Here is a 21,754-nt window from a genome sequence, read left to right on the forward strand (position 1 = left end):
TCAGCACAATTGTCATGGGGATCTGTCTGTTACTCCAATAAAATAATTAAAGTGTTAATTAAAATCAAATATGTTCTGAAGGTGATAAGAAAAATGTAGATCAAAGCACTGAATGTCAGTTTTGCAAACTTTCTTTTCGTACCTACTGAGTGGAATTTTTATATGCAAATTTAAGTGCAGAAATTTAGTTTCATGTTGAAATTTACTTCCAGCAGAAGAGACAGTACACATTTTTAGAATGTGAAATCCAGTTTTCTAATAGTCAGTTTATGTGCACTACATAAAAAAATAGATACTAAAATGCTGGAGGCTTTATTTAGCGCAATACAATAAACAAGCAACATTTAAACAACACTCAAATATTGTAAAAATAAATCTTATGTAGCATAAACTAAAAATTTCAAATGATTTGTGCCTTAAATCTCGGTTTAAACATACGGCTCCCAGAGACACCAGCAACTCGTAGTTGTTTCTTCTCGTGGCATCAGTTGACTGGTATGCACCTGTGGATTCAATCACGTAAAGTGGTTGCTGTGGCTCGATGTCTTCGCGTCTTGGAATGTCCGTCTCTTGAAAGTATCTCGCGACGTGGACACAGATTTTTGGCTGTTGGGCAATGTTAGTGATACCTGACGATAGCTGAATTTCCAGTTTGAAACTAGCGTATGAATAACATGCGAGCAGAAGGTGATTTATGCCTGCGAGTTCTGAAGGATGACCTTCACGATATAAACAGATTAAAATTTTGATGCCGTAGAGATGTACCAGTTTCCATTTATCATCCGTATTATCTATATTATATGACGTCACGGAAGTTTGAATACCATGCTCTTTTACGAACCAGCGGTTGAATTCTTGCACAGTTTCATTCTCTTGTTATCTGAAAGGTTTCCCAGGACTGGTACCACTACCAAATGCCACTTTCGACACAGCAGGTATAAAGTCTCTCAATAAAGTAGATGTACAAAGAAAGGTGTCTTTTGCGTGATACCAGTCTTTATCAATGAACAACTATTTAATTTTCTATGTACCACAGTTCCCTTTCACCTAGAGAAGTTCACTATTTTGTGTTGATTGATTGGTGAATGAATTCCTGTATACAACAAAGATACTTATAATAGCATGTCTTCAAGCTCCACGACTGATGTTCTAGTTTCCCGTTGGCACTCCGCAAATCTGTTGTTATCAAAATATTGCTGATGTTGTGTAGTGCGTATATGAGTGTGTCTCATTGCTAAAACCTCGGCCATAAAGCTGTTAGTTTCAATGGGAACATACCACATACCTCATGTTTCTATATTTGGACAGAAGTATGCGAATCCTGGTTCTTCAATCCACCTGGATACACTTACGTTTCTTAGTATGATGATATCATATAAATGACTCTCCCTGTCAAAACTGCATTTGCCGTAAACATTGTGACAATGAATGGACGCAAAAAAATCGGAACGTTAAAAATAATTAATGTAGAGTACTGAAATTTCTGGAAAACATTTATCTAGATAATGTATTTAAGTGATTAACATTGCAAATCACAGGCAAGCATGCAAACGCATGCATAGTGTTGTACAGGTACCGGATATCAGTTTTTGGGATGGAGTTCCATGCCTGTCGCACTTGGTCGGTCAGTATAGGAACAATTAATTCTGGTTGTGGGTGACGGAGTAGTCGTCCGACGGTGGCCATATGTGCTCGACCGCAGACAGATTTGATGACCGAGCAGGCCAAGGAACTTGTCGATACTCTGTAGAGCATTTTGGGTTGTTGGAGAAACCCCCTGGAATGATGTTCATGAATGAAATTTCCTGGCAGATTAAAACTGTGTGCCGGACCGAGACTCGAACTCCGGACCTTTGCCTTTCGCGGGCAAGTGCTCTACCATGTTCATGAATGACAAGACAACAGGTTGACGTACAAATTTACAGTCAGGATGCGTGGAATAACCACGAGAGTGCTCCAGCCGTCTTACGAAATCGCACCCAGACCATAACTCCACGTGTAGATTCAATGTGTTTAGCACACAGACACGTTGGTTGCAGGCCCTCAAACTGGCCTCCTCGTAACCAACAAACCGACTAGTAACAGCCTGCTGTGTCACTGTGGTGGCAACTACTGCTCAAATTGCTGCTGCAGTTGCAGTACGAGTCGCATGTGTCCGTCCATCCGGAGCCCGGTCTTCTTGTGACTATAGTACATTCTCGTGACCACGGCTGCCAGCAGTCATTTGCAGTGGCTATATTCCTGCCAAGTCTTCCTGCAATATCCCAGAAGGAACATACAGCTTCTCGTAGCCCTATTACGCGACCTCTTTAAAGCCCAGCGCGGTGCTGACAATGACGTCTTTGTTGCCTTAAAGACATTCTTGACTAAACTCACGAAGTCCAATCTCGAAGGTAAATAATGCTCGTGAGCATTACAGAGTATTTCAGACCTTCCAACTTTCGTTTATGTCGCACAACTCCTTCTTGGTGTTGCAGTTTTCTTTCGTCGGTGCATTTTTGAAATTTGCTATGACAGGAACACTGACACCGACAGGAACGGAATGAATTAATACGAAATGATCTAGATTCTTGTTTCTCGATATTGGGTATTTATGCACAAACATTAGCTCAGTATACAAACATAACAATAAATCCGTGCCGACCTTGTTGAAGTAATGATCTCATTATCCTTTTAAGGGGATTTAGAGAAACTGTGGAAAAATAACTGTAGTTGGCTGGTAAGAAATTGAAACGCGCTCCCTCGTAATACGTTCCCTATGTCGGAAATCCGGCGCCACTTGAAGTAAACGAGACCACTGGAGAGCTGAAAGAAATATACGTTTGACGGCTTGGTCTGCTCGCTAGCCTGCGGCCCTTGGCTCCTGGGACGGGTGTAATTACTCGCCGTCGTTGCGAGCAGCTCGGGTCGCGGTGAAGTAAACCCAACACGGCCGACTCCGGTTCCCCGGAAAGTACCGCACTGCGAGCTGCAACATGACTCCACTCGAGGAAGACAGCAGCCGCTGAAAAAACGACACGTGCCTGGCAGATGCATACTACATACTGGAAATCTGCTACACACTGGACATCTGTTTTTCGACTGATGTTCCTCGACAGCGCGAACGCATTCTACTGTCAGAAGGCGATTTACGATTAGTCTATGCACTCGAGTGGGAGGCTTAATTCACGGTTCTAAGCTAAACATCGTTCATATTGCAAAAGGACAGCAAACAGAATATGACACGGCTGAAGTGAAATGAATACGTACTTGTCCTGCGGAAGCGACGAACAGTTTGAGTGATCCACCTGACTTGTGTACGCGTGGCAACTTACACAACTGTATTTACCATAGATATTTGCTATCGAGCTAACATTTTACAATCTTACGGTGCAATGTGTTGCTGGTCAGCGAATGACACCGTAAGATCGCTCTAGTTATCAATAGCATGTGATTTCCATACTGGCTAGCCTTTTCTGTGTACGCCAAGATGACGGTTTGTGTTATTCAGTGGCTGTACAATGTCTCAACCACCAATCGGAATTCACAATTTCCTCATAATCAAGCGACAGTCCTGCTTATGTAATTGTGTGTCTCTATAAGAATGAACGCTATCTTACTATAATGAATTCTACTACTGTAAATGATGAAAGTATGTGAATGCAACTTGCCGCTAACTTGGTGTAATGTTTTGTCTGTACAGAGGTGTATCTGTCGCCTTTATTACTCCTTCACTCTCACACATAAATCGGTACAATAAAGTCAGGGCCTTCGGTTTTATGTTTAGGCTGATCCGTGAAAAGACAGACAAACAATTATGCTAATGGAGGATTCTGAGTAATTTCTCGAATTTCATTCGCTCTCTCTCTCTCTGTCCTTTATCTGTGTACAGTTTAAATATATTATTTACGTGAAATCAGCCTAGTAGAATCTCTGGTGGAGCCCTTCGTCTTAATATTCAGCGGCTGGCTTGCTAGAAAAGTTCTCTACATTTGTTATTATTATTAAGCGCTGCATTCAGTTGGGAAAATCGATCGTTTGAACAATTCGTTCAGTTTACGACAGATTTAGAATTTCAGATGTGGACGAAGCCTTTTTGGACGATTTATAAAAACTCGGAGATTGCAGGCTCTCTTCGTCACAGCTGAAACTTCCCCACTAATTACAGGGCCAAGACAATCATCAATGATTCAGACAGAGAACTCATTCGTCATTCACTCTAGAATAAAATCGTCACAAACCTTATTTCTGAGGAAAATTGTATATTCAATCCATCTCCAGTACATGTTCCGTTTTCTGTGGATTCCAAGTCTTATGTAATTTGTTTTTTACAGTTTTTTCTTTCTCTTTATCTATCACGCTAGTGGCACAAACGTTAATAGCTCGTTTTAGCGAGAGGAAGCGTAAATATGTCTCTTTTAGCAACCCGACAATCTTCCAACCGATACTTCCGAAGCTGTTGCCTTAACCCTCTATAATAACCATGGAGCATACATATCTCTATCTCTCTTATTCCAAAGAATAAACGTACTAGAAAAATACCTTGGCGTCGACGAGCTGTCGGCGCATATATTACTAGAAAATCTGATCAGATACTTTTCAAACGTAAATAAATGTGGATGATTTGATTGACCATTATTAATTATTGCGTGGTAGAGGGTAATTTTCCGTGGGGCGATTACATTACGGCTACGAGATCGCTAAGAAATTTCAAAGAAAATCATGAGAAATGTTCTGTAAATATTTCCAGACGTGACACAACATACGAACACTTTCAATTCACAAATTAGCAGGACTGATTCTCACGTGCACTTGAAAAGCGAACACGAGTTACGCATGTTAGGTGTAGGGCACAACTATACTTGCGGTCTGAGTTCCCGAAGTAGGAAATTGCTCAGTGACGGAACACGTCTGTAATTTACTATAAAGTTCTCACGTTTACAGGCGCGTGAGTTCATCAAAATGGCGCAACATGTCGATGAATGCCAATCTCATTTTCTGTCCAGAAGTCGATGGACTCATACTCATCGAAACGTGGCGCCATTTGACGAACTCATCCGGCTGGCAACACGAGCGAGGAATTCTTTTGAGGTATCTATCTCAAAATTCCAAGCAATTTCCTCAACTCATTTATGATGCTACAGTATTGCTTACTTCCTCGCGTTACTACTTTTGTTAAAAAATTACTTGTCAACACGAATTAACAAAGAAAAATCAACAAGAAAAAGCTCCTTCATTTCAAGGTATCAATAACAAAGAAAAATAAATAAATAAAACGTAAATTAAATTTCTTGTTTCGTGAACTTCCTTTATTTAATTGTTTTAATTGTTATACATTGTTATTTGTCCGTGAACTCTTGGTACTTTCAACTTCTAGTCGGTCATCGTCAATTCACACACGTAGAGTGGCCAATAAGTAAGCTATGAAAGAGCGAAAAGAAGGAATCCAGGAACTAAATGTTCATTACGATGCTAACGCGAATGTCCAGTACCTAAACGGAAAAGGGTATAGCGGTTAGCCTGTTTAATCAGATGAAAGCAGTGAGGGGAAAAAATACGTTGCAGATTCGCCTCGGAAGAAAGCTAATACCACTCCCGTTACAGGACCTCATATTTGAAACACAACAGTTTACTTCTGGATGACACTGTTCGCCAGATTTTGGACCCATCAGGGTCAAATATACTAGATATTGATGTCGAGCGTCTGATCTGCACATGAAAACGTGATGACACTGCACGGCTGGGCAAGTTCCAGAAAAATTCTGAACAAGGATGGAACATGAACAGCGCTCCAGATGCTTCGCTGCTTTGCAAACCTGGAATGGAGAGGAAATCGTTTGCAGTCAAACGATCTTGGAAGTGCGTCCCCCACGAGTCGCTTCTATCATATTTCCTGACTGGCTACTTCGTCGCTAACCACCAAGAAGCGCACATGCTTGGTGACAGGTTGACCAATTCCGCTTGAGCCACTGAATGCCTTAAATGTCGTCGTCCAGTTCCGTATGTTGCATTTGTAATACTGCCCGTTATTTTAGTGCCATTACGATTCGTCGACCCTCATAGTTCCCCTGATGCAACATTCTCAAACCACTTCTAAGAAGGACAACGGTCGGCATAACAGTTCAAGCTTTGTCGGTGCCCTTTAGACCAATAGCCGGCCGCGGTGGTCTCGCGGTTCTAGGCGCTCAGTCCGGAACCGCGGGACTGCTACGGTCGCAGGTTCGAATCCTGCCTCGGGCATGGATGTGTGTGATGTCCTTAGGTTAGTTAGGTTTAAGTAGTTCTAAGTTCTAGGGGACTGATGACCACAGATGTTAAGTCCCATAGTACTCAGAGCCATTTTTTTTTTTTTTTTTTTGTAAGAACAATGGAATATTGCTTCTGCTTTCATCTTAACAACCGGATTAGCGAATCTCAACATATCTGGTACGCTGAATGTCAGGCTAATGTGAATTAGTTCCGAAGCATGAGTTATACATTACAGAACCACAGACAGGAGGGGCGCTGGGTGTAACGTACACAGTGTGGCTGTTAATGTAAATTAGCGGCTCAACCGTTTTGACAATTATAATGAGGTGGTTTCCATAGTATGAGCACTGCGTATGGCGATCTGCAACGCGGCAGAACATTTTTCTTCGTTTTTTTAGTTTCTTGTATCGCTACAAACAAATGTTCAAAGGTTATCAATTGCTCTTTTGACAGTATAGATAAAAACAACTCGGCTGAATTATTTAACTACTTACAAACCGGTGTAGTCCCTCACAAACAGGATTTTGACAGATTTAAAGCTACCGCGGACTTGAACATACGCAAACAAGGACAAGTAGTGAACGATCACTTTCGAAAAATATGATAACATCTTAAAATTTTTCGAAGAGTCTACCTTTACTGTATAGACAAACGTTACATATTTGTAAACATATGTGTAAATATAGTACAAATAACTTCGCCAAAATAAATATCAGTTTGTAACAAACAATAGACGTCAAAACGTGTCAGAACTTGTTCAAATAACTTTAAGGGCGTGCAGCCCTGTAACCTGACCGATATTCAGGACTCGTTCAACAGTTCAGGCTCTAAAATTACTGGTAAAGTAAAAAAGTAAAGCAGTCATCAATCCAAGGATTGTTTTGAACGATACAGTGCTTTACCGGGCACTATCGTATTGGAGGTGTGCCGTTGCCTTCCTCCGACCTCTGAACTGACTTACCCAGCCAGCTATAAGAGAACTTACAGTCTAACGGGGATTTCGAACCACGGTGCATCTTGGCATTTTTCACGTTAACAAACACTGCCAGATAGGTGAAAGATCAAAGTTCTAGGCCTGACGGGCATCGACAAACCTTTAAATTTGTAGTCTGGCATCTTACCACTTCCTTTTTACCACTGAGCCACCAAGCGACACCAGAAAAATTATTACATACTTATTTCCCCCGCTATTTACCTAATGTTGTACAAAATGATTCTATTTTGGTTTATTTGTTATGACACAACCACAAAAGCGTTCCACAATTTACACGGTATTGTGAAATGCTTCTGTAATTCTGTCGTAAAAAAAAAAAATAAAGGAAATAGGCAAATACTTGATATCCATTGACAGAAGGCCGTTTTTTCTAAAGTGTGCGCTGCGACAAGTGTACTGATACTTTGAAAAGACACTGTCAAATGTTTCTGTGATTAAGGAGTAAAAAAATCATCAGCAGTCAATCAGTTAATCTCTATGGACAGCACAATATTTTTCCAGCATTGTTATTATGGAGTTCAAAAAATGGTTCAAATGGCTCTGAGCACTATGGGACTCAACTGCTGTGGTCATCAGTCCCCTAGAACTTAGAACTACTTAAACCTAACTAACCTAAGGACATCACACACATCCATGCCCGAGGCAGGATTCGAACCTGCGACCGTAGCAGTCGCACGGTTCCGGACTGCGCGCCTAGAACCGCCAGACCACCGCGGCCGGCTATTATGGAGTACAATACCATGTTAACGTTATTTTTACTGCTTAGAAACGGATACTGAATGCTGATCAATGCCGTTTACTACTAAGAGCACATATGTAGTGAGTTAGCTCATTGTTTGTGCTCTTCGACTGTGTATCTATTCTAATTAGTTTTTACGGATGTCAAGAAGCTTTTCATTTATTTTCTTGTATTAAAGAGTTCTCTTTCGTTTACATCAAATAAACACATTTTACAATTTCCGTTTAGCGAGAGTGAAATAGACGAATGAAAAACTAGACAATAATTCTCGTCGGTGCGCTTCACCAACACCGACTCAAAGGAAGGCCTCGGCGGTTGTTCGTGACGTCACGTCAGCTAGGCACGGCGAACGCCAGGTCTGTTGTAGGCATACTCATAATGGTGGTGTCTCCCTCCCTGACACAGGAAAATGTGAAACTATTGACGGTAGTTGACCAACACGCATTGTTCTGAGAGATTTCTGCAATCAATTAACTGTGCAATTCATTACACTTCTTAACAAATAGTGTACTGCTGAACTTAAATTTCGACCTGTTTTAAGGATTGACATAAAAAAACAACTTCATGGTCCAGCAGCAACAGAATTCGTGCTTCTTTACCTTATTTGTAAATCTGAGGACGTTACGTTTGTACTGGGTTGCTTTTACAAGAAACTGTGAACATATTGGTGCTCTTCTTTAGGTATCTTGGTTGACTATGGGGTGAGGAGCACTGAATGTTAATGAAATATCTTGCGATTGTACACGTTGGGGGAGGGGGTGGGGGACAGAAGAAGAGGCAAAAGAGAGATACTTGTTTTGTCAAATTAAATTTTTTTATCTTATAAAGTTTCTCCTTTCAGTTGCAAGAGGGGAATATTTATCTTTTCTAATGTGCATGTTAAAAAAGTTAAGCTCAGCAGTATTTTCGATGTATGAAGCTATTTTGTTTCCTGTTTAGAATTCCTTTCGTTGAAAACGACTGTAATCTAATGACTGGCAACAGTTGGACATTTACGGATGTAAATTAGTTCACATTTCCAGTGACGATGTCAAACGAAATACATAAATAAAAGAAACGAGTTCATTGGAAGGGGGTTGGGGTAAGTTTCGATAGCAAAATGGATCAAGTAAATATAGTTACGCGAATGTAAAATTTCCGAAGCTTGCAATGGGGCAAAGCGTCTTCTCATATTGATCTACGTTTGATTCAGTAATACAGAACTATGATCTTCGTTTGTAGCTTTACGATAGTTAGAAAATCTTTCATCTAAATAAAACTGCAGAATCCAAAACAATACCAAACATTTTGTCCAAAAATAAGAGATTTATAGTGATAAGCACGCCCAGGCGTTTTTCCCTGCAACAGACCTGGCGTTCGCCGTGCCTAGCTGACGTGACGTCACCAACAAGCGCCGAGGCCTTCCTTTGAGTCGGTGTTGGCTTCACACGATGAACTTTCTACGAGACACGGTTAACGACTAACCCACCAACATTATTATGACAAGCGTCAGAATCTTCAATCTTCTAGGAGGAATTATCTAAATGAAACAAAAAGTACGATATATGTTTGACATTGCGTCAGTCGTTGCGATCTGAATATTATAGTATTCTTGAAGAATCAAGTTTGCCAAGATCGCTAGCAACTCTTTTTATTACTTCGACCAGTTTTGAAAGAACTACACTGTCGTCGTCGGATCTTGTAACTTTATTAGATGTTCATGTTTGTTACAACACTGAAAGCCTCAGCTAATAAAGTTACAAGATCCGATGATGACAGCGTGGAATTGTCGTAACCGGTCATAGCAACAAAAAGGATTGCTAATGATCTTGGCAAACTTGATGCTTCGAGAATAATACAAAAATTAGTGTGTTATTTAAAAAATAGCGCCCTCGGTGTGTATGCGACATTTCTACAGTTGGCTGATTATTCCGACGGCACAAGGGCAGACACAGCTCTCGTACGACGAAGGAGAGGCTGTTAGTCTAGTACCCGTGTAACCACACAGGCTCAGGTTTCCACATTTTCTCCAAACCACAGAAAAGAACAGAATCTGCCACATGGATCGACTGGTCGCGTGTCCACCTTCTAATAACAGACAACCTCGCTCGCCGCACCTTTCAGGGTGGGATCTGTTACCATGGGGTTTCAAGGACAAAGTTGGCATTCCTCCAATTCCATCCACATATCCAGAACTCAGGTGTTATTTGAACACAGTCATCGAGAGCATTACATCTCACCTTCGTCAAATGCTTTGACGAACAGGACTACAGCCTATAATTACATTTATTTCTATAGCGTGCAAGTCGTCTTACGATGTATGGAGAAGGATACAAGTATAATTTCCTCCTTTTCTTATCCATCCGGGAATGGCGCGTAAGAGTCTCCAGTTTTGGTCATTTTTCGCGACATATTAGGGTGGAAGAAATACATAGCTCTCCGTATTCTAACAGTAGTTCTCTCTCCCTATCCAGAATGCATTGCCTGTAGCGTCTGCCACTGGTGTTTGCTAAGCTTTTTCCCATCGCTTGCGCGCTTATTAAACTAACTAGTAGGGGGCGGGAAATTTCATACAACAAAACGGCGGTAATTACGAAATGTCAAGAAGTTTGGCATTTTCCCCGTTCCCGTGGAAAAATACCATTAATCTTACTGTTACTCAATGTTGAAATTAGATTTATAATATTAAAATGGCAGCCGGATAAAACTGTTACCTCTGTTTCGAGTTAAGAGTGTTTGAAGATTGTTGCATAATTGTGAAAAAGTAATCATAGTGATGAAATCAGCAAGATATGGAGAAAAATGAAAAAGCAAATACTTCAAGCAGAGGTTAAGGAAACACGGGAACGGTCTCGATTCCTCTTTCAAAATAGGCTAAGAATTTTTATGGCCATAGATCCATGCAGGCCTGTGTTCTCATCCCTAGCTTCTTGTTTCAACCGCAGGATGATGAAGATGACCTGTATTAACGCTGACATCGTAAAGTGTCTTATATATACCTGCAATGACAGTTATCTTCCGTAAAGATATAGCAATGGAAAGGAATTTCTTCTGAGGCCAAGATCGCAACAAATTTATTTCAAGATGGCCAGTTTCGACAGAAACTTGCTGTCATCGCGTGATCTTCGTAAATTTAAAGTGCATACCTATTAATTACATACCGGCACTATATTCCACTCATAACACAGAGTAAGCACATTTGTTTGTCAGTTCCTACCTTTATGATGTCGGTTAACGACGTTACATTTTGCAGCTAAGGTACTTCACTTCAGCAATGAAATTTGGTGCTATATGTATTGCATATTTTCATCTCCTTATTACTGACACACCGATCTGCTTACGCTACACTGTGAGTGGAATGTGATACCGCTACGTGACTAATATGTATGCACGTTAAATTTACGAAGATCACATGATGACAGCAATCTTCTGCCGAAACCGGCCATCGTGAAATAAATAATATTTGGCGATATTGGCCTAAGAAAAAATTATTTCCATTAAATCGCTCCCATCACGTAAGTTGTGTACCGTATATCACGAAAGGATACAAATCCTTTCATAATGTTGCGGAAAAACAAACTTTCATGACAATTAAAATTTTGGTTACTATCACATGTCTCGTGCTGTATTGAAGGTAGCTCGTCTTCCCTTTCCAAATGCAGAGTGTGGACGGCTGTATTTACGATAGAGCCATGTGCTGACGAACTGGTGCTACCATGTCGCAGAAAATAACTTTGAAGTTATGAAATGCTTCGTTCCGAACAACTTTCAGTAGTGTATAGTGGCAGAGTTATTTTTACTATAACTGACTGGACTTAATGGATTTAACACAAACGATTCTTTTTTCACTAACATACATAAATGTGATGTTGATTAACTGTAATTGATAGGTATTGTTTCATTTTCAACACAACACTGAAAAACAACAAGATATGGCAAAAATAACGAACTAAAAAACTAGCAAAAAAGCTACAGAAACTGGCCACAGAATAAAACGATTTGTTCCTGGCACTACGAATTGGTAATGACACATGCCGCTATTCTTTACACATCTACTCTATTTCCTGTCTTAATCCCATCTGGTAATAGTTGCACGCGGAGGACAAACCTCAAGAATCGGTCGAACGAATGTGTTGTAAGTCACTTCTTTCGTATTACACATGATGTTTACATCACTTGTATCACAAGTCGGTGCAAGAACTTGAAATTTTTCCAGACGTTGGGAAGATTACTTATGCTCGGCGTTGCTGCAATAAATACATCACGTGAAATACTAAGTTTGTAATGAGATGGATTACACAGACCTGTACACAATCGACAGAGAGAGCCATCCCTGTGCAGGGTGCGAATTGGCACGCCAGATGTGAGCTTGGGGCACTTTGCTCCTGTACAACCACGTCGTAATGATCGCCGCGTTAGCATTGTTTTTAGCTCGCAAATTGCGCCGAATTAGTAACCAATTAACACTGCTACGTCGTTTCATTACATCGTTAACACAGAGAGAAGTGGAAAAAGAAGCAAGCGCGCGTCAGTTGCCCTCTGCAGCCGGACAAGAAATGTTCTTGTTCAACAAGCCGGGCGTTAATAAGCTGCTAGTGTTCCGCCAATGATTATTGTGATAATGGCGCCGATAGGCGGGCAACGGCGTATTTACAGCGTCCTAACGACCTGCAACAAGCGTTTAACGGCGCCCAGATAAAACCACCTACACTCCCGCGTCGTGGCCACCGGCACCACGCCCCCGGCAACTAACAGGGCATCAATTTTGGAACCGAGGCTGTTGACGAGGCAGTCAACGTTCTCTCTACAGGACATCTGACAAAGCGTTGGTAGCATCCGTCCCACTAATGTAAAACTTCGCAGTTTCCCAGTCGGATATGCGCGGGGATTTCACTGACCACGTCAAAAACATTCCCATGTGCAGTTACTGATCTTGTGGTGCTGTTGCGCCAAATTAAGAATGGTGCTAAATTCAATGACAAAAAGTCATATCGAGAATGGATGTAGAGCTATGAATACGACATAAGTGGGCATGCTGTGGCTTACGAATATCAGACTGGGCTGAAAGCTTTGTGGCGGATTAATGATCGTTGCTCAATCTCCTCGATCACAATGAGTGTAGGTTTTAGGTGGCTTCACAGGACTGTCTAAGTAAATTGCCCCACATCCGCCACAAACGGCAGTGAAAGTACGAATACTAACAGAACAAAATTAATGAGAAAGATAGCGCTGACGGATTCCTACCGTCATGGTGACTGACATTTATGGCGCCATGAAGGTATCTTACCTGAGAATTATTATACAGTTGACTGTCAAAACGTGCATGCGGTATTACACATCAGTAGCAATCTTTGCAAGAAGTGAGCCAAAGGATAGTAATTATTGCTTGTGGCTCAATGACAGGGTGCAAGTCTTTCAATTCGTGTCCCTAATGGTCCCTAGTTAAAACAATCGAGGAAAGGGCACCTACAGGTTAAAGTAGACCCTAACAACGTGTCGTTGCTGGTGACTCTTCCCATCACTGAAAGCTTGATTAAACGTAAACTGAAAATTTCCATGGTACCGTCGGGATTTGATCCCGCGCATATCGGTTTCCAGTCCGGCGCTTTAGCACTATACCACCAGGCCCGTCGAGGCAAATGACGGAGAATGAATACGACAGTGAAAGAAGTGGAAAATTCTTTTAGGTGCGGAACGTTTCTAATGTTGAACCTAAATGAAGCGAACACACACACAGAAAGACCCGTCAACTATGATAAAGAATGAAGTTTAGAATAAAGCTACTAGACAAAGAGATCAAATACTGCGAAATACCACTGACAACTTTCGTCTGTTGCGAGCAACACCAGACTTAAATAGAAGGCTCCCAACAGTGGTACATACTGGGTAACTTATACTAAATGATGCTCTTCGCCTGTTTATGGATTTCCCAACGTTTCTGTGAGTCCGCCTTGGTAGCTGCGCGGTCAGTGAGGCGGATTGCTAGGTGAAGGGCACCGGCTTCGATTACCGGCAGGGTCAGCGATTTTCTCCGTTCGACTGGGTGTTGTGTTGTCCTTACGGTCCTATCGTCATAATTGACATTCGGCTGTTGAGATGTTGTATGGACACACCCCGAAATCCAATGAAGCAAGAAACAAAAAGTTTCTATATAGTCAATCTTGAACATTAGCCCTTCCTGACCTTCTGTTTACAATTACGTACATTAACTTTAAAAGGAAGAAGGGAAGATTGCGTTTAACGCCACGTTAACATCGAGGTCATTACAGACGGAGCACAAGGTCGGATGGTGTCAAGGATGGGGAAAGAAATCGGCCGTGCCCTCTCAAAGGAACCCACCAGGAATTTGCCTGGATTCATTTATGGAAATCAGGGGAAACGTAATTCTGGATGACCGGACGCGGGTTTCAACCCTATTCCTCCCGAATGCTAGTCCTGTGTGCTAACCACTGCGCCACCTAGTTCGGTCATTAACTTTTACCGGGTCTTAACTGCAATAGAAGTATTTTTCCCCAAAGGAAACCTGAGGTACACCTTTGCGAATGTTCAGCCTTTTTATGATGCGCGATTTGCTGCCAACAGTTGGGCGTCACTATGAAAATATCAGCAAGTGACTGTAGCAGCAGCTCGTGACCACCAGAATGCACGGATATGATTGGTTCGCTATATTCCGTTGTAGAACTGAATACAGTTATTGCTACTTGGCATGTTAATTATTGAATGATCATTTTATTAACTACAATACAGAATATTTAATAACTAGTTATTTTAGTCCATAAAATTAAGCCGAGTGTACAAAGTATATTTTGAAAACTGGTATATATTTTTGTATAAATCTTGCCTCTAAAATCATTAAAAAATCACCTGAGAGCATTATCGCACGAAGAAAAATGTTCCTTCCTCCAGAAATCATTCAGGTCTCAAAGGGTTATGTGACATTGTAGAGCGAAGTGTGTGTGTGTGTGTGTGTTTGTGTGTGTGTGTGGCCGGCCGGGGTGGCCGAGCGGTTCTAGACGCTACAGTCTGGAACCGCGCGACCGCTACGGTATCAGGTTCGAATCCTGCCTCGGGCATGGATGTGTGTGATGTCCTTAGATTAGTTAGGTTTAAGTAGTTCTAAGTTCTAGGCGACTGATGACCTTAGAAGTTAAGTCGCATAGTGCTCAGAGCCATTTGAACCATTGTGTGTGTGTGTGTGTGTGTGTGTGTGTGGTAAAAGTAAATGCCAGTATGGTTACTTTGAAAATGCCAGGAAAAAAAAGATTAAGATTAACGTGCTGTCGATGGTGATGTCATCAGAGGTAAGTCCATGTTCGGCTCAGACAAGGATGTGCAAGGAAATCCGCCGTGTTCTTCTGAAAGGAGCCATCCTGACATCTGCCTTAGGTTATTTAGGAAAAGAAGACACAAGAAACCTAAATGTGGATGGCTGGCCGGGGATTTGAACTCCTGCTCAGTGTCTGTACTATCTCCCGTTAAGGACAGGACAGTTAACAAATGGTAGTGAATGTAGAAACGTTTGATGGCTGCTCGCTGACTTGCCTGCTAACAATGGCATACACCATTTATTTTTGCGAGTGCTGGAGCTGGGACTAACTTAGTCAAGCAGGTCACTGTTTGTGTTAGCTGTGTAGCACCTACAGAGGACAGGTGAGTGAAAAGCATTTCCGCATATCCTTGTGTGTAACGAACTGTCAATAAGGCACTTCTTCATTCCTTCGAAGCTGCAGGGCTGAATCAAATTCTGACCCGCTGTTTGTCAAAGGCGACGTGAAATAACTGTGTTACGGCGGCCGCCGCAGACAGCGCGGGCAGTAAAAATAAGCTGGCAGGGCTGGGCAGGGCAGCGTGGTACGGCCCCGTCTGCGTCTGCGACAGCCCAGCAGTGACGGCCGCCTTTGTGCGGCGCGGCCGCTCCATTTGTCAGCCGCGCAGGTTACTCGCCACGCCGACTCCCACACTCTCGCTCTCGACGGTTTCCCTCCAGCTTCGGAAACTCGCAAAAACGGCTGAATGATCTCCCATGAAAGAGTGGCCAGCGAAGTCGACGGGCGACGTTTCTCTCTTTGCACAACGCCCCTCGAAACACCGGCATCAGCAAGCACCATGTCATTTTAACTCAAGTCATTGAAATATCTCGAAAACTGCACATCTGATAAAAAAAAAGTTGTAATTCCGATTTGTTTGTCTCACTCGACGCCATGCGTGTAGGTCGTGGCGGTCAACTTTGAAATCTTCGATGGGAATCCCCATTTTTTATTGCAGGTTACGATTCTACGGCAAAATTGACATTCGTATTTTCTGAAGCATTTTCTTCGTTTCACTACAGATGGCCCTCGAACATCCAATGGCACGCGGGACCCCATCTCCATGCTGCGAGGATTAGACAGGCCTGTATTTCAACAACTTCTAATTGGAAACTCCATTCACAAAGTCGTATTCCTCCGACATGTCGTCACCGCAGCCGTGTAGCGAACCACGACGTATCAGATCAAGCAGTACACTGCGACCTAAGCTCACGTATCGTGAAGACGTAGAACAGATACAATATTTCCGCTGTTTTGATTGTCTGTACATCCACTTATCTTTTGGAGGACAGAACCGTAGAAGAAAAATTCAAATTATCCTGATTCACGGAGAACGGAACAGAAATCTTGAGGCTGTTGTAGCCTTGTATGCCGAGCATTCTCCAGATAAAGCTCGCTCTCGTTCGTTCTTTTACAAGGATGTGAACGCCTTTATGTCTGATGGCAGCATGCAGACTGGCAAAAGCAAACGTGTTGCAGGAGAAGCTAATGAAATAACTGTACTAGCGGCAGTGCACCACGACCCACGGATGAGCGCCCGACAATTACACCGCGATTCCTGTATGTCCGTGGCTAATACTGTCACAATACTGCATCGTCATAAGTATCATCCATACTATGTGTCACCGTATAAAGAACTTCACGGCGTCGATTTCCATAGCCAGGTAGTGTCACGGGGCACGTCAACAAGTGTAAACAACACCCACGTTCTTTGCCGAGGTACTATTTTCAGATGAGTCTACATTCACAAACCATGGTAGCGTTAACCGGCATAACACGCATTACTGGAGTGTAGACAATCACAACTGGTTCCGGAAAACTGACCATCAACGTCCTTCGTCGGTTAACGTATAGTGTGGCATCACGTGGAACATACTCAGTGGTCCGTATTTTATGGACGGCACTTTGAACGGACGCAAATATCGAACGTTTTTTGGAACAGGAACTACCGGTACTACTACAGGATATTGCCCTGGATGTTCGACGACTGTGGCTTCAGCTCGACAGTTGCCCAGCGCATTACGCGATTGAAGCCCGGGAGGTTTTGGATAATGTTTACACAGGTCGGTGGATCGGCAGAGGTGCCCCTAATAATTGGCCCGCTAGGTCGCCGGATTTCTTTCTGTGGGGATATTTAAAAGATAAGGTGTACCAGCAAGTGCCAACAGGCCGTGAAGACGTGGCTGACCGCATCAGAACCGTCTGTGCTGACATTTCCGCAGGTATGCTGCTCTGTTGTAAACTGTCATTTAAAAAGCGGATCACTAAGTGTAATTGGAAAAGTAGAGTAGCGTTCTCCTCGAGCCACTGCCACAGTGGCCGTCGAATAGTCCCCTATTCGATATGTCGGAGGAAAACAACTTTGCGAATGGGGTTTCCAATCAAAAGTTATAAGATACTGATCTGTCCTAGCCTCGCAGCATGGAGGTGGGGCCCCATTCGATATTCAAGGGCCATTGAGTACCATGTCCTAAATTACGTTTGTGTGCCCGTTTCTATTCATCCGATTACAGCGCCACCTGTGCCGAAACGTAGAAAATGCTTCAGACAGACCGCATATAGATTTTGCCGTAGAATTGTAATCTACAATAAGAAACGGGGTACACACTGAAGATCTCAAAGTAGCCCCCCCCCACCCCACCCACGCACGAGGTGGGATGGCGAGTTGTTGAGTGTGGTATCATAGGATGTCCCCCTACGAGACGCGGCAACAAAAGCATATAAGCGGAGCAGACATGGACAGGGAATCACCCTTCCGAAGATATGGTCTGCTAATGGGGAAATCCACAGAGATAAGGGATTTTTACAAAGGCAGATTATTATTACGCAGAGTATGTGAACGAGTATCTCGAAAACGGCGAAGCTGGTCGAATGTTCACGTGCTACTGTCGCGAGAATCTACGGCAAGAAGTAGAAGGACAGTGAAACTAAGCGCTAAGCAGTTGGATGTCTATTACTCTTCACAGAACGTGGGTCTGCCCTGTGATCTGTGGCATCTCAGCTGAAAGAGCACAATGCTGGTGCACGCCCAAGTGTTTCGGAACGCACCGTTCATCGTACATAGTTGAACATGGAGCTCCACAGCAGACCACCCCTACGTGTTCACATATTGACCCAGACATTGTCAGTTACGGTTGCAGTGGGCATGGAACCATCGGGATTCGACCGTCGAACAATGGAAACGAGTTGGCTCTTTGAGTAAATCAGATTGTTGCTAGATTGGTCGATGGTCGTCTCTACAAACGCCGTCATCGAGGTGAACGGCAGGTCGAAACGTGCAACGCGCAGTGGATGCAGGCTGGCGGTAGCAGTATTATGCTATGGAACACATTCTGCTGGTCTTGAAAGGGACCTGTGGTGGTAATCGAAGACACGCTGACAACTGCGAACAACCTGCATTCCTTCATGCTTGATGTCCTCGCCGACGGCGATGTCATCTGTCTTGGAACCACAACCATGCTACAGTGGTTTGAGGAGCTTTACAGTGAACTCGTGTTGATGTCTCGGGGACAAAATTCGCCTGTTATAAAACGTACTGAATCTATCTGGGTCGCTATCGCGCGCTATCATCACGTACGCAAATCAGCGGCCCGTTGTTTACTCGTATTACATGACCTGTGCGTAGACTTCTAAAGCCACATACCTCCACAAACCTACCAACAAACTGTCGGATCCCAGATACGAAGAATCAGTTATGTATTTCGATCGAAAGGCGGACAAACACGGTATTAAGCAGTGGTCTTTATGTTTTGGCTTATGTGATATATATAATACTTCGTCAATGTAATATACGCATAAAAACAAAATAAAGTTTTATCTTAAATTGCTTCATTTCAGAGTTATGCAGTAAAGTAGGGAGCACAAGAGCCCCACAAAAAACCGTCGATTAGTTCTTTTCAGACGCCGAGCACGTCACTGTCTTTATCTACATGTACACCATTTTGAACAAGTTCTGGAGTAAAATTACAGTATATAGCTGTGTTGAATTTTGCGTCCTTACTGTGCGTATGCAATTAAAAAGGATGGGGTACGATGGTCGAGCAGCTCATAAGCAACACATTTCTGTAAGCGATGCTTAGCGTCGCTGGACAGTAGATGACTGGAAACGTGTGATTTGGAGGGATGAATCACATTACACCCTGTGGCAACTCGATGAAATGGTTTGAGGTTCGCGAATGCCTCAAGAACGATACCTGCCATCCTCTGTACTGCCAATAGTGATGTACGGAGATGGTAGTGTACGGTATAGAGCCTTTGTTCGTGGTTAGGGAGTAGTTCTCTTATTGCGCTTAAGAGAACACTAAATGCACAATGATGTGGATACATGGTAAAGGATTGCATTCTGTGTATAGTACAGGAACAGTTCTGAAATGATGTATGCACCCTGTCGTAAAGCAGCGTTTGTAAGATAATGATGTGTGGACAGTTACATTCCTGAAATAGAATGCCCTGCACAGAGATCCACCCAGAAGAACACAATTGAGTACGTTCGGGATGACTTCACTACATGCCACTCAGCCACAGACAACCAGAGAGCTCATTGAACGTGTACCCGTCAGAGGTCACGCCCTCATAACGGCGAACACCTCAAATTAATGTCCGTTAATAGGTGCCCCAATACAGTTGATGAGATAGTACAGCTCTTGCAAATGCCAGAGTTAGGAGTGAGTTGCAATTTTCATAGCGCTTCACGGCGTTACGGAACTTTTTAATAGATCCAGGCAATTGTTGGACAATGGAATCAGCAGTAACTGACACACTGAAGAGACAGTGTTCTGATCGATACAGAAGAGTACCCGAAGCCTCTAAATCCACATCCCATCCGATGAAACAGGTAGGAGGAAAACGACACTGGTACGCCACCTACCCTCCACGGCATACCACGCGGTCGCAGGCAGAGTAAATTGTACATGTGTCGCTTTTACACACTTCAATAGGAAATATCACCTGTCGTATATGGAACAGAAGTATTTCGCAATACGCGCGGATAATACTAATACAAGAGCTGTATCTTGATTTATTTTATTCCCTTTCCGCACGGTAATAATAGTCTGGAAACAACTAAAACTTTTAATGTTCCATACGTGAATAAGTAAAAACGGAACGCTCGTGAATTGGTAAAAATGTAAACCTTATAGGATGACTTTATTGTCCGTCTGTCTGTCTGTCTGTCCGACAGTTAGACCTCTTTTCCTCAGGCACGGGTGTAGGTACGAAGGTAAAATTTGTATCACTTACTAAGGTCTACGATCACTTGGCGTTGTGGAACATTAAATGTAACTAAATATACCCGGCCATTTATGTCATATTTTCAATACTCGCAAACTCATTCATCAAGACCTGTAGGGTACTTCCCGTACTAGAATCACAAAATTGGACAAGAGGCTAGGTTTCACAGTACAAGTAAAGGGAAAAACCCAAAAATTGTTGCCGGCCTGTGTGGCCAAGCGGTTCTAGGCGCTTCAGTCTGGAACCGCGCGACCGCTACGGTCGCAGGTTCGAATCCTGCCTCGGGCATGGATGTTTGTGATGTCCTTAGGTTCAAATGGTTCAAATGGCTCTGAGCACTATGGGACTCAACAGCTGTGGTCATAAGTCCCCTAGAACTTAGAACTACTTAAACCTAACTAACCTAAGGACATCACACACATCCATGCCCGCGGCAGGATTCGAACCTGTGACCGTAGCAGTAGCGCGGTTCCTGACTGAGCGCCTAGAACCGCTAGACCACCGCGGCCGGCTGTCCTTAGGTTAGTTAGGTTTAAGTAGTTCTCAGTTCTAGGGGACTGATGACCTTAGCTGTTCAATCCCATAGTGCTCAGCGCCAAAAATTGTTAATTATGTCACATAAAAAAAATTGTTTGCCCTTTATTGTCCGTCTGCCTGCCTGTTCACGTGTTAAGACCACCTTTTCCCAGAAATGGATAGTCATCAAATTGAATTTTATGTCAAATACTAAGGTCTGCGGTCCCTTCGCGGTGTAAATAATTTAAAACTTCTAAGTCAAAGCGGTCGAAAGATACGGCGATATATATAGCATATTTTCATACTCGCAAACTCACTTGTCAAAACCTATGGATGGACTATCCACATACATGTCGCTGGTTTAGCGGTAAAGCGTACGTCTAGCCTTCACCTCTCAACGATGTGAGGAGTCATCAGAAACAACATTTGGTTCAGAATCCACGTTAAACTGCCGGTCCTGTTTCCCTGGGTCGGTAACTGACGTAGGTTACGGACACGCAAGTCACACAAAATGGTTCAAATGGCTCTGAGCACCATGGACCTTAGGTCATCAGTCCCCTACAACTTAGAACTACTTAAACCTAACTAAGCTAAGGACATCACACATATGCAAGTCCGAGGCAGGATTCGAACCTGTGACCGTAGCGGTGGTGCGGTTCCACACTGTAGCGCCTAGAACCGCTCGGCCACCCCGGCCGGCGCAAGTCGCACAAGTGGCGACCAATAGAAAGACTTGGACCAGGACACTGAGCCACACAAAAT

The 21,754-nt window shown here is 43.0% G+C and overlaps 1 protein-coding gene across 1 annotated transcript in view; it reads left to right on the forward strand.

Moving 5' to 3' along the window:
- LOC126235325 (uncharacterized) overlaps positions 1 to 21,754 on the forward strand; it is an 88,297-nt gene that overhangs the window by 6,255 nt on the left and 60,288 nt on the right. The window contains exon 2 of the mRNA XM_049944048.1: positions 15,743 to 15,862. Within this exon, the coding sequence (XP_049800005.1) occupies positions 15,743 to 15,862 (120 nt within the window). The remainder of the gene's footprint in view (positions 1 to 15,742; positions 15,863 to 21,754) is intronic.

The sequence above is a fragment of the Schistocerca nitens genome, chromosome 2 (assembly GCF_023898315.1).
Source record: "Schistocerca nitens isolate TAMUIC-IGC-003100 chromosome 2, iqSchNite1.1, whole genome shotgun sequence".
NCBI classification, from domain to species: Eukaryota; Metazoa; Arthropoda; class Insecta; order Orthoptera; family Acrididae; genus Schistocerca; species Schistocerca nitens.